The sequence below is a fragment of the Vombatus ursinus genome, unplaced genomic scaffold (assembly GCF_900497805.2).
Source record: "Vombatus ursinus unplaced genomic scaffold, bare-nosed wombat genome assembly UNPS02014775.1, whole genome shotgun sequence".
Classification (NCBI taxonomy): domain Eukaryota; kingdom Metazoa; phylum Chordata; class Mammalia; order Diprotodontia; family Vombatidae; genus Vombatus; species Vombatus ursinus.
Window position 1 is genome coordinate 915,817 of NW_020954553.1, and position 11,794 is coordinate 927,610.

Genomic DNA, 11,794 nt, shown 5'->3' on the forward strand with positions numbered 1-11,794 from the left:
GCCAAGAATAAGTTACCCAGCAAAATTGAGTAATGACCCTATGGGGGGGGGGGGGGGAATGGGATGAATTTTTAATGAAAGAGAGGATTCTCCCTCCTGAAAAGTCAAAAAAAATTTTTGGGGGGGGGCGCTAGGCAATGGGGTTAAGTGACTTACCCAGGGTCACACAGCTAGTAAGTGTTATGTTTCTGAGACCGGATTTGAACTCAGGTCCTCCTAAATCCAGAGCCGGTGCTCTATTCACTGTGCCATCTAGCTGCCCCAAAAGCTAAATTTTAACAACCTGTTTAAGAACTATTGTCTGATTGTGCTATAAGAAATGATGAGCAGACAGACTTCAGAAAAACCTGGAAAGACTTGTATGGACTGATGCTGAGAGAAGTGGGCAGAACCAGGAGAACATTGTACACAGCAACAGTATGCTTCGATCTGCATTCAAACTCCATAGTTCTTTCTCTGGATGTGGATAGCATTTTCCATTCTGAGATCTTTGGAGATGTCTTAGATCTTTGCATTGCTGCAAGGGTTAAGTCTTTCACTATTAGTCATCGCACATCGTGGCTGTTACTGTGTACAATGTTCTCCTAGTTCTGCTCACTTCACTCAGCATCAGTCCATACAAGTCTTTCCACGTTTTTCTGAAGTCTGCCTGCTCATCATTTTTTATAGCACAACAGTATTTCATTACATTCACGTGCCACAACTTGTTCAGCCATTCCCCAGGTTGGTTATTTTTCAACGAGCATTTATTAAGCACTTACCACCTGCAACACACCCAGGTAATACAAAGAAAGGTAAAATTTATCTCTGCCCTCAGGGAACTCAAATTCTAATAGGGGAGGCAGCTTGCAAATAACAGGGTACATACCCCGAGGCAGACTAATTGGTCTCCCTGCCTCCAGCCTCTCTTCCTTCAGGCCATCCCCTACTCTGAGGCTGGAGTAATCTTCCCAAACAATTTTCTCTGCTGGACTTTCTCCACTATGCCCCAGGAAGCTCATTATTGGGATAATTTCTTTATCTTGTAAATTCTCATCAGTCAGAGTACTCTACCTTACCACCATCCTCGGCCTCTTTGATTGGAGGATAGAGCCAGGAACTCTAAACCTTCCTTTCAGGAGAGCCCAGCTCTGCTATCTCACTTCTCACCCAACTGCGCCACTCCGGGGCTTCTCAGAGTGACTTCTCCACCAAGCCCTTGGGTGGGGTACCTTCTGCCGCTCCCTACTCCCTGCTTTTCAGCTTCCTATTGTATTTTTGTCTCCTCCACATCTTAAGGCTTCTTGAGGGCAGGGACTATTTTTTTTCGTATATGTATCCCCAGCACCAAGCACCATATCTGGGGGAGTAGGCGCTTAATAAATGCTTATTGACTCAATGCCTCTGGGACCACGTGACTCCCCTACTCAGCCAGCTTCAGTATTTTCCTATTGTCTTTAGGGGCAAATAGAAACTCCTCTGATAGCTTTTACAGCCCTAAATCCCTGGGGCTTAACCTCCCTTTCCAGCCTCCTTGGACATTCTTTGTACTCCTAGCTTAGATCCAGTCAAACTGATGCTGGGACCCCAAAATCACCACATGTGAGTCCTGCCTGAAAGAATTCGACCCAAGCCTTCTTTCAGCCACAGACAAGGTTTATTAGAACATCCATCATATTGGGCAGACTCTTAAGGAGTCTGAACATTAGTAAGCTGTTGGCTAGATTTTAAGAATCTAAGCAGTGGTTAGATTATAAGAATCCCAGCATCTGAATAGAGACAAGATGGACCTGATACACAGAAAGCCTGTGGGAGGGATCTAGGAGTGGCCAAGTAGTTTGGGGTAATGGCAGGAGGGGCCTAAGGAGGATCTGGATGGGAGTGGCCAGTAAACTGGGGTGAATAGAACTCCTGGGACCTGGACAATGGAGCCTAGCTAGGATTAAGTGTGGGAAATGGCCAGGGGCCATAGGGAGGTAAAACAAGGGAGGGGAGATTGAGTGTAGCCACAATGAAAGGCCAGTTGATGGGATTATAGCCTCAGGTGAACACCAGAGATTTGGCCATGTGGGAAAGTCCAGGGTTTTTCCTTTCTGGGGTCTAGATCCCATCCTCATCACTACTGTGTGTCGGCATTGTGCTAGGTAATGGGGATTCAATAAATAGCAGAAAACTGTTCCTGGCCCCAAAGAGCTCACTTCTTAATGAAGAAAGAAATATACAAACAATTATGAACACACATGATATATAGATATACACACAACATATATAATGTAAATGGAAAGTTATCTCAAAAGGAGGACGATAACATTAAGAAGAAGGTGGAAAGACCTCCAGCAGAAGGTAGGATTTGAGCTGAGTCATGAAGGAAGCCAGGGCAGCCAGGAGGCAGAGGAGGGAGACCACTCCTGGCATGGGAGACAAGCAGAGAAAAGGCATCAGGTCAGGAGATGGAGTGGAAAGTGAGGAACAGCAAGAAAACCAGTGTTGTATAATCTAAAATAATCATTGATTGATTTCTCAGATCCTTTCTAGGTCTAACATGATAGCTAGAAGGATTTAAGGGGGAACATTAGATCCAAACTTTCTTTCAGCATCTTCCCTGCAAGCATCTCTCTGTGTTTATTATAAATATTACTTCTCCTCACCCCATCCCCACTCAGTTCAAGCCATGAGGCTCCTTAAATGTCAAATGTGAAGAAACAAACTTAATATCTAATTCACTCAATCATTCAAGACACATTAATGACTTGCGTGCTAGGTTTCTGCTATGGGTGAGGATGTTTTGTGGGAATGTAAGCTCAACAAATAATTACTTAAAAGTGTAGGAAAACAATTCTGAGGTTTCCACACACACATTATTAGATTGTCAACGATGACAAAAAAGGAAAATGACAGATGTTGGAGGGGCTGTGGGAAAACAGGCACACTAACGCACTGCTGGAGTGACTGTGAACTGGTCCAGCCATCCTGGAAAGCAGCTAGGAAATGCCTCTATGGTCACTCAACTGTGTAAACTCTTTTACCCAGCAGTATCACTACTAGGCCTTTACCTCAAAGAAATAAAAGAAAAAAGGAAAAGGATCCAAATGTACAAAAGTAATTATATCAGTTCTTTTTATAATGGCAAAGAACAGTAAACTAAGGAGCTGCCCATCAATTGGGGAATGGCTGAATGCATTGTGATATGTGAATGTAATGGAGTATTATTGTACTATAAGAAATTGTTGCAGTTTTGGGAGGTTCGGGGACCTCTCAAAGACTGAAGTCCAGGACAGGGTCGTCTGGAATGAATCTATGGACTCAAGCAGTCTTCCAGTCATGTAGCAAAAAGTTTAGTATACAGATAATACAGCAGGCAGAGCCCTTAAAGAATTCTGCCATGGTGGGCAGAGCTCCTTAAGGAACTTACAATGGTGGGCAGAGCTCCTTAGGGAACTTGCAATGGTGGGCAGAGCTTCCTAGGGAACTCTGCCACCTAACAAGAATGATGCTAAAGCTTATATAGGAAAAGTAGTGGATTGTGTACCAAGTATGCTAATTAGATGATAACAAACAACCTTGGTCATAGGCATTATTTACTACTAGAAACTGGGGTAGGGGTGAGAGGGTTCCTAAGGGGTGTATTTTTGGCCTGTTATGTCTGTAACAAGATAGCTTCAGGAGTCGATGTCTTTAACTTGACCTCTGGATTGCATGTAATAACTGTGGGAATCAGTGCATGATAACTTTGTTGATACAAGATAGCACAAGGGAAATTCTACAGAAGTCAGCTTGTTCTTGTAACAGGGAGAGAGAGTGGGATAGTTTAACTCACTAGGGCCCACTCATGAGTTATTGCCAGAGATGGGGTCTTTGTCCTGGGGTGAAAACTGTCAGGAACAGTGTTTTGAGGCTAGGGAGAAATATGGTCTTGGAATTGGGGTCTGAGTACAAGCACCCAAGCATACCATCAAAATGATGAAGGGAATAGTTTTAATTTGTTCACAGTGAAGTGAGCAGAGCCAGAAGAATATTTATTCATTAATAATAACATTGTAAAGAAAGGCAACTTTGAAAGATTTAAGAAAGTTGACCAGCCACAATCTCAGAGGACCAGCGACGAAACACGCTAGCCACTTCCTGACAGAGGGGTGAAGGACTCCAAATGTAGAATAAAACATGTATTTCTGGACATGGCTAATGTAGGAATCTGTTTTTCGTTATTATGCATATTTGTTACAAATATCTGGTTTTTCTTTTTTTCCCAGATGGAGTGAGGAAGAGAAGGGAGGTGGGAGGTAGGGAAGGGGTAGTCTTGCAGAAAAAGAAAAGAATAAAGGGTCATGAAGAATGTTTTTAAATGCTTTGAAAAGAAGCAACTGAGGGTAGGGACCCCCAGGGCCTTCACTTAGGTCATGGTGGATTACCTTGGGTATGCCTGGCAGCTAATAGTCAACAAGCATTTATTAAGCACCTACTATGTGCCTGGCACTATTCTAAGCACTGGGGGTACAAAGAAAGGCAAAAGTCAATCCCTCCTCTCAAGGTGCTTACAATCTACGAGGGAGACAACAAGCAAATAGCTCTGTACAAATAAGATACAGGCTCAACTGGAGATAATTAACAGAGGGCGGGCACAAGCGCTAAGGGGGACTGGGAAAGGCAGAAAAAACCAGAAGGTTTTGAGTTGTTTCCCCCTCCTGCGGGTGGTCCAGCCAGCAGAGGTTTGTACATCAGTCGGGTTTCTATTTTACAGGGATTTTGTAAATATTTAAGAAATGTTGCCTTCCTCTTTAAGCTCTTAGAGGCTGGGGTATAGTTCAATTTTGTCCTTTGTATCCCCTGGGCTGGTGGAGCCCGGGTCACTCTTAGTCAGAAGGTCCTCCATTCACAGATCTGGAAAGGACCTCAGAGGTCATCTGATGCTTTCCTGAGAGGAGGGACTGTGTCATTTTGGTGTTTGTATCGCCCGGGAACCCTAATAAAATGCGTGTTGATTGACTGGTTGATTCATTCTCTACCTGTGAAATGACTGTGTTGGATTGTACGATCTCCAAGAACCCTCAGGGAAATATTACCCGGGAGGAGGAGAGCAGGAGAGGACGCCTGGCCGGGGTGAGGGAGGGCCTTGGGGCGGGGCCGAGGTCTCATAAACTCGAGGGTCTCAGCTTCAGCTCTCACTTGACTCCAGCTGCCCCGGGAGGTTTCCCTCGCCCTTCGCTGTCCTCGGTTCGCCCCGGGTGGCTCAGGCAGCCAGGCTTCAGCTGCTCCTCTCGACCCTCCTCCCCCTTATCGTGGGTTCCTCCCGAAGCCACCCTCTGAGGCTCTGCTCCGGTCCGCCCCGTCCACCGCTGGTCAGCTCCGTTCGCAGCTCCAGGTTCCTCCAGCACCCCACCTTCAGGAGGCTCCGCTCCGGCCCGCCCCGTCGGTCCCTGGTTCCTCCAGCACCCTGCCTTTAGGATTCTCCGCTCCGGCCCGCCCCGTCGGTCCCTGGCTCAGCGGCTCCCCTCCGGCCCGCCCCGTTGGCAGTGCAGCACCGCACTGCTCTGATTGCCGATGGCCGGGGAATACCAGCTCGCGTCCAGCCAGCTCCAGTTCCGCATCTTGCTGCTTGGGGACGCAGATGTGGGCAAGACTTCGCTGCTGCTTCGCTACACAGAGGGAGACTTTTGGGATGATCAGCCCCCCAGCTCCACCGTGGGCGTCGAGTTCTACTGCCGCATGCTGGAGCTGGCCTCGGGTCCGAGGGTCAAGCTGCAGCTGTGGGACACGGCAGGCGCCGAACGCTACAGGTCTGAGGGAGCAAAGACGGGCTGGAGAATAGAGTGAGGGCGGGGTTGGGGGCCGCTACTGGAGTGGGAAGGGACCCTAAGGACCACCTACCCCAAGCCCCTCATTTTGCAGCTAGGAAATCTTAAGTGTCAGAGAGGGAAAGTGACTTTTGTCTAAGGGCACACTGATAATGAGGGGCAGAGCTGCATTCTAACCCAGGACATTTGCTGCTAAAGCAGTCGGAATGGTAATGGGAAGTTCGAATTCTGCCGCTGCTTTTCCATGTGTCCTTGGGCAAGCTGCCTTGAGCCTCTGTTTCTCCAACTCTATGACGGGAGGTCTGGAAGTTGGAAGTGGCCGCTGAGCGGTGAGATGGGAGTGGATTCTAGATAGAGAGCTGGATGTGACCTCAGACGTCCTCTCTCCCCATTTTACAGATGAGAAAAGTGAAGCCCAGGTAACTTGAGACCAAATTAAGAATGATCAAGCTTTTCTATAGTGTTTTAGGTCCTTAAATGCCTGTTCACAGACCAATAGGCATTTATTAAGTGCCCACTATGTTCCCTGCCCTGTGTTAGGTGCTGGTAATATAGATATAAAAACAAGACAAAAAAAAATCTCTGCTTTCATTTTACCTTACAACCCTATGAAGAAGGTCATGCAAACAGGGGAAACAGCCGTGGATCTGCGGCCAGAGTTCCTGGATTCCAGTTCTGTCTCTTGGGCCTATTAGCAGTGTGACCTCGGGCAAACCACTTCCCTTTCAATCTCCTCATCTGTAGAATGGGGATTGGGCAAGACGCCTTGGAGGTTTTCACCAGCGATCCTGTCCCTTGGTGACCTCTGCAATCCTTTTCAATTGTGTCTGGGCGCTTATGATCGCGTTACGCTTAGAGGTGATCACCGAGAATCATCGCTGCGGCTCCTTTGCAGATGAGCCGAATGTATGGGTGTGGGTTTAGGGGAGCTGTGAAAGATGAGGGGGTGACTAGAGACTGTAGGCAAAGGGGCCCAGTTTGGGAGGAGCTGGGGGTCGGTGTATTTTGGGGAGGCCTCTGCATCTGTTAGCTAGATCCTTGGAAGTCCAGGTCTCACAATGCCAGCAGGGAGAAAAGATTTTCATCGCGGGCCTTTCAGAGGACTGCCTCCTTGAAACATAAACCTTAGCGTAGGAGTTTTCTTTTCTCCTTTGATAGTAGATCCAGGGTACCGGGCCTCACCTGCCTCTGACTCTTCCCTCCCCCCAACTTGCAGGAGCATAACTCGATCCTTCTACCGGAATACGGTGGGTGTTCTGCTGGTCTTTGATGTGACCAATAGGACGTCCTTTGACCACATAGAAGACTGGTACCAGCAGGTGGCATCCATGCAGGTCCCGGACAAGGTTCTGTACCTGTTGGTTGGCCACAAGAGTGACCTGCAGCAGGCGCGGCAGGTGTCAACCCAGGAAGCAGAAAATTTAGCTGCGGTTTTGGGCACGTCTTTCCTGGAGACCTCAGCCAAGACCAACAGTAATGTGGCTCTGGCCTTCGAGACCCTTGCCCACGACATCCAGCAGGCCCTCCAGAATGGGGCGATCAAAGTGGATGGAGTCTGGGGGGGAGTCAGGGTCATTCACAGAGCTCAGCCTCCCCGAAACCAGAGGAGAAAAAAGCCATCTCGACAATGCCAGTGTTGACATCGGCCAAGATGGACAGAACAGACACAGACAACCAGACCTGAGCTGGGAGGTCCTATCTCCAGGACCCAGAGAAACTCAACACTGGAAAGAATCTTGGGTTATCTAATGCAGTGCCCTCATTTTACGGAGGAAAATAGTAAAGCCCAGAGAGGGCCAGTTACATGCCCAAGGTCACACAGCTAGTCAGTGCCTGAACCAGATTAGAATCTAAATCCCCTGACTTGGAAGTCTAATGTTCTCTGCTATGTTGAGCTGCTTCTCAGGGCACAGAAATCATGCCATCGTTATTCCTCTGGGAAAAGGCCAGCAGGCCAGGTTGACCTTGGGTCTACACTGAATTGCTTGGTGGCAGAAGACAGAGAGGTCCTGTTGCCTCTAAGATAAATGATAATAGCCAACTTCTATGCAATGATTTAAGATTTAGGGTCAGCTAGGTGGCACCATGGATAGAGTGCTGGGCCTTGAGTCAGGAAGACTCATCTTCCTGATGAGTTAAAATCTGGCCTCAGACACTTAGTAGCTGTGTGACCTTGGGCACATCACTTAAGGCTGTTTGCCTCAGTTTCCTCATCTGTCAAATGAGCTGGAGAAGGAAATGGAAAACCGCTCCAGTGTCTTTGCCTCAAATGGGGTCACAAAAAGTTGGACGCGACTGAAACGACTGAATGACAATAACAACAAATTAAGGTTTACAAAGGGCCTTACAAATATTATCTCATTTGATCCTCACATCAACCCTGGAAGGCTGGTGCTACTATTATCTTCATTTTACAGATGAGGAAACTGAGGTAGACTTGTTAAATGACTTGTCCACAGTCACACAGCTAGTAAATAAGGGTCTGAGGTCACATTTGAAGTCAGGTCTTCCTAACTTGAGGCCCAGACCTCTGTCCACTGCAGCACGTTGCTGCCTCGGTGGGAAGTCCTCAGCTTGGCATTTATAGCCTTCCAGAGTCTGGCTACCCGTTACTCATCGTTGCACATTTAAAAAAATTTTTTTTTAAATTAATTCATTTTGATTTATTAACAATCACTTCCATAAGCTTTTGAGTTTAAAATTTTTCTCCCCCTTCCTCCCCACCACCCTCCTCAAGATGGTGCACAATCTGATATAGGCTATACATATACATTCCTATTAAACATATTTTCGCATTAATCATTGCACATTTCACCTACTCTGTTCTAGCCATAATGGCCAACCAATGCACTGGCAGATGGAACGTTTCCATCTCTGTGGTCCCCCTTCAATCATTATGATCCTATAGCATCCTTCAGGGCTCAGCTCCAGGTACCTTTCTTGATCGTTGTCACCCTCCAAGGATGTTAATGCTCTCCTCCCCCTCAAATGACTGTAGGTATGCGTCTCTATGTACATCTTGTACACCCTTCCCGTTGGAATTGAGGGCTGGAATTTTTTTCTCCAACTATATATTTCCACAGCCCAACCCAGAGCCTTGAACACAGTAGGCACTTAATAAGTACTTCTCAGTTGGAACTGGAACACCAGCCTGAGGAGAGACTAAACAGAAGGCTAGAAGTGCCCTAGGGAGCCCCCACCTGGGTGAGGGAAAGATTTTAAAAGGAAAAAGCCCTTTTAAACCCCAGGTCCCTGGAATGTCTAAATTTCAGTTTTTTTCTTCATTATGAACTTAAAAATTTTTAATAAAATTTATTTAGTTTTTTTAGTTTTAAGCATTGATTTTTATGAGATTTTGAATTTCAAATTTTTTTCTCCCTCCCCTCCCCCTTCCCGAAGACAGCAAGCAATCTGATATAGGTAATACATGTACAATCATATTAAACATATTTCCACATTAGTCATGTTGTGAAAGAAGAATCAGAACAAAAGGGAAAAAATCACAAGAAAGAAAGAAAAAAAATAGAATGCTTCGATCTGCATTCAGATTCCATAGTTCTTTCTCTGGATGTGGACAGCATTTTCCATCATGAGTCTTTTGGAGTTGTCTTAGATCCCTGCATTGCTGAGAAGAGCTAAGTCTATCAAAGTTGATCATCTCACAATGTTGCTGTTACTATGTACAATGTTCTGGTTCTGCTCCCTTCACTCAGCATCCTCTGAACTTAATAATTATCAACAACTCCAAGCATTCAGCATCCAAAGAACAAAAACAATCATATGTGAACTTCTGTTATAGTTTAGTTTTGTTTTTAAAGCACGTTAAATTTAACAAGGTAGTAATAAAATTGCACCTCCTTCTGAACTTTTAATTCAATGTATTTTTTAAAATGTTTTATTGTTGGTTTTTTCCCCCATATCTCAGTCACTACCCACTAATTCATCCCCCATTGTAATTTAAATACAGTCAAGCAAAACCCGACAACATATTAGCTGGGTATATCTCATTCTGCACCCCTGGTCCACCACCTCTCTGTGAAGACATAGTGATGAGACTGACTTCTGCTCAGCCACAATGAGAGCCTTGCCTAAATCTAAATCTGCCCAGTAAGGGGGGGGGGGGGGGGGTCTATCTGTTGACAAGAAAACCTTGTTATTTTTTGTGTACTTGACTAGCCCCTATGGTTTGTGCCCATATCTTTGTCTCGCTCTTTTTTTTTTTTTTTTTTTGGCTAGGCAATGGGGTTAAGTGACTTGCCCGAGGTCACGCAACTGGTAAGTGTGCCCATATCTTTGAATGTTGCAAGTTAAGTTCCCTGTTTTGTGCCTACATCTCTGAATTGTTTTGTAAAGTACCCAACACACTTGCTCCCCCTTTCCTGCCTCCCCTTACACATCTGCTTTCCTTTTCCTGACATCCTTCCCTGGTTAACTGCCAGGAGCGTACCCCTATGCCTAACTGAGTGTCCATCAGTCATCTACGTCCATTACATTCATCTAAAGTTTGCAAAGTGATTTACAAACACTATCCCATCGGATCTTCCCAACAACCCGGTGAGGCAGGTGCTATTATAATCCCCATCTTACAGATGAAGAAACTGAGGCTGGGACAGGTTCAGTGACTTGTCCAGGGTCACACAGCTACCCTAATTCATTCAGTCATTCCCAGATGATGGGTACACACCACCCCCACTTTTCTAAAAATTTCCAGTTCTTCCCCAGAGGGTCTGCAGAAACCTCTCTCTTACTGCCCATGACCCTCAGCCTACAGAAAAGTCTCTGATCAGGCCAGGTTACTGTTTGATCCCTGTTCAGAGCCTCTCTTTATTGGCCACGTTATGTTAGCCAGTCTGAGCCTGTCAATGAACAAGGGCTGGAAACCTCTGGTGGCTGACTCAGTCTAGTTTAATTGGGGGTGGTGAGGAAGGGAGGGAGGGAGGGCAGGAGGGACGCAGGACAGCTTAGCTTTTCTCTTCGGGCCTGGGTCCCTGCCAGGGCTCAGGCAGTCCTCAAGGCGGGGTGAGGAGGAAGGTGGCCTCTGCCACAGCCCCTTCTCCCTCGGGCTGTTTGAACTCCAGACTCATCCTGAGACGAGTCAGGGTACATAAACAGGGAAGTCATTTGGGTCCAAGCCACCCAAGTCACATGGTGGGGAGGGGGAGAGTTTCGGGTTTCCCAAGTCTTTCCTGGGGAGGAAGCAGCCAGCGACTCTCTCCTTCCCCTCGCCTCCCTTCCTCTAAAACGTAGTTGGTTTTGGCAAGACAATTTTGGGGGGGGGGCCTTTGGGGAAAGGCAGGACTGAGCCTGTGATATCTACCCGTGGGTAGAGAAACCTTACACTGAAGGAGTAACCTCACCTTTTCAGCCTCCAGGCTTAGAGAGCTCCCTGGGCCACCCACAGGTTAAGTGACTTGGCAGCTGGGAGGAGCAGTGGATACAGCTGGATATGGGCTCAGGAAGACCTGAGTTCAAATCTGACCTCAGACGCTTAGTAGCTGCGTGACTCTGGGCAAGTCACTTCACTTCTGTCTCAGTTTCCTCAACTGTGAAATGGGGATAATAATAATAACAGCACCTACCTCCCTGGGGATGGTGGGAGGATCACATGAGACAATATTTATAAAGGACTTAGGAGAGACTTGTTTCCTTCATCAGCTGGGCAATCACTGGACAAGGAGAATTTACAGCTTCACAAGGAATTTACCTTGTCCAGGGAATTTCACATTGCTTAAGAGACTAGACAGAAAGGGTATCATCTCACTCTTAGACTTCTTTTCGTCACAAGCAGCCTTGCTCCTTAAGGGTGTCCTTCCCTTAACTTTCCAGCTCCCCTTTATATGTTCTCATTGCCCATCAGAATGTAAGATCTTTGAGGCTAGGAACTAGCTTTTTGCTTGTATTTTTACCTCTACTACTTAGCACTGTACTTGGGCACCTAGTAAGTACTTAATAAATGTTCTCTCTCTCTCTATCTCTCTCTCTCTCTCTCTCTCTCTCTCTCTCTCTCTCTCTCTCTCTCTCTC

At 46.5% G+C, this 11,794-nt stretch overlaps 1 protein-coding gene across 1 annotated transcript; it reads left to right on the forward strand.

Moving 5' to 3' along the window:
• Window positions 1–5,132: 5,132 nt before the first annotated feature.
• RAB42 (RAB42, member RAS oncogene family) lies at window positions 5,133–7,902 on the forward strand. Its single transcript, XM_027864709.1, has 2 exons — window positions 5,133–5,753; window positions 6,988–7,902. The coding sequence occupies exons 1-2, from the start codon at window positions 5,518–5,520 to the stop codon at window positions 7,409–7,411; spliced, it is 660 nt and encodes a 219-aa protein (XP_027720510.1). The 5' UTR covers window positions 5,133–5,517; the 3' UTR covers window positions 7,412–7,902.
• The last annotated feature ends 3,892 nt before the right edge of the window (window positions 7,903–11,794 follow it).

What these genes read in the sequence shown, in the direction of transcription:
- RAB42 (XM_027864709.1), top strand. Translation starts at nt 5,518, where the DNA reads ATGGCCGGGGAATACCAGCTCGCGTCCAGCCAGCTCCAGTTCCGCATC. An exon ending in GCAGGCGCCGAACGCTACAG is followed by an intron (nt 5,754 to 6,987) that starts GTCTGAGGGAGC and finishes CCCAACTTGCAG; the next exon opens with GAGCATAACTCGATCCTTCT.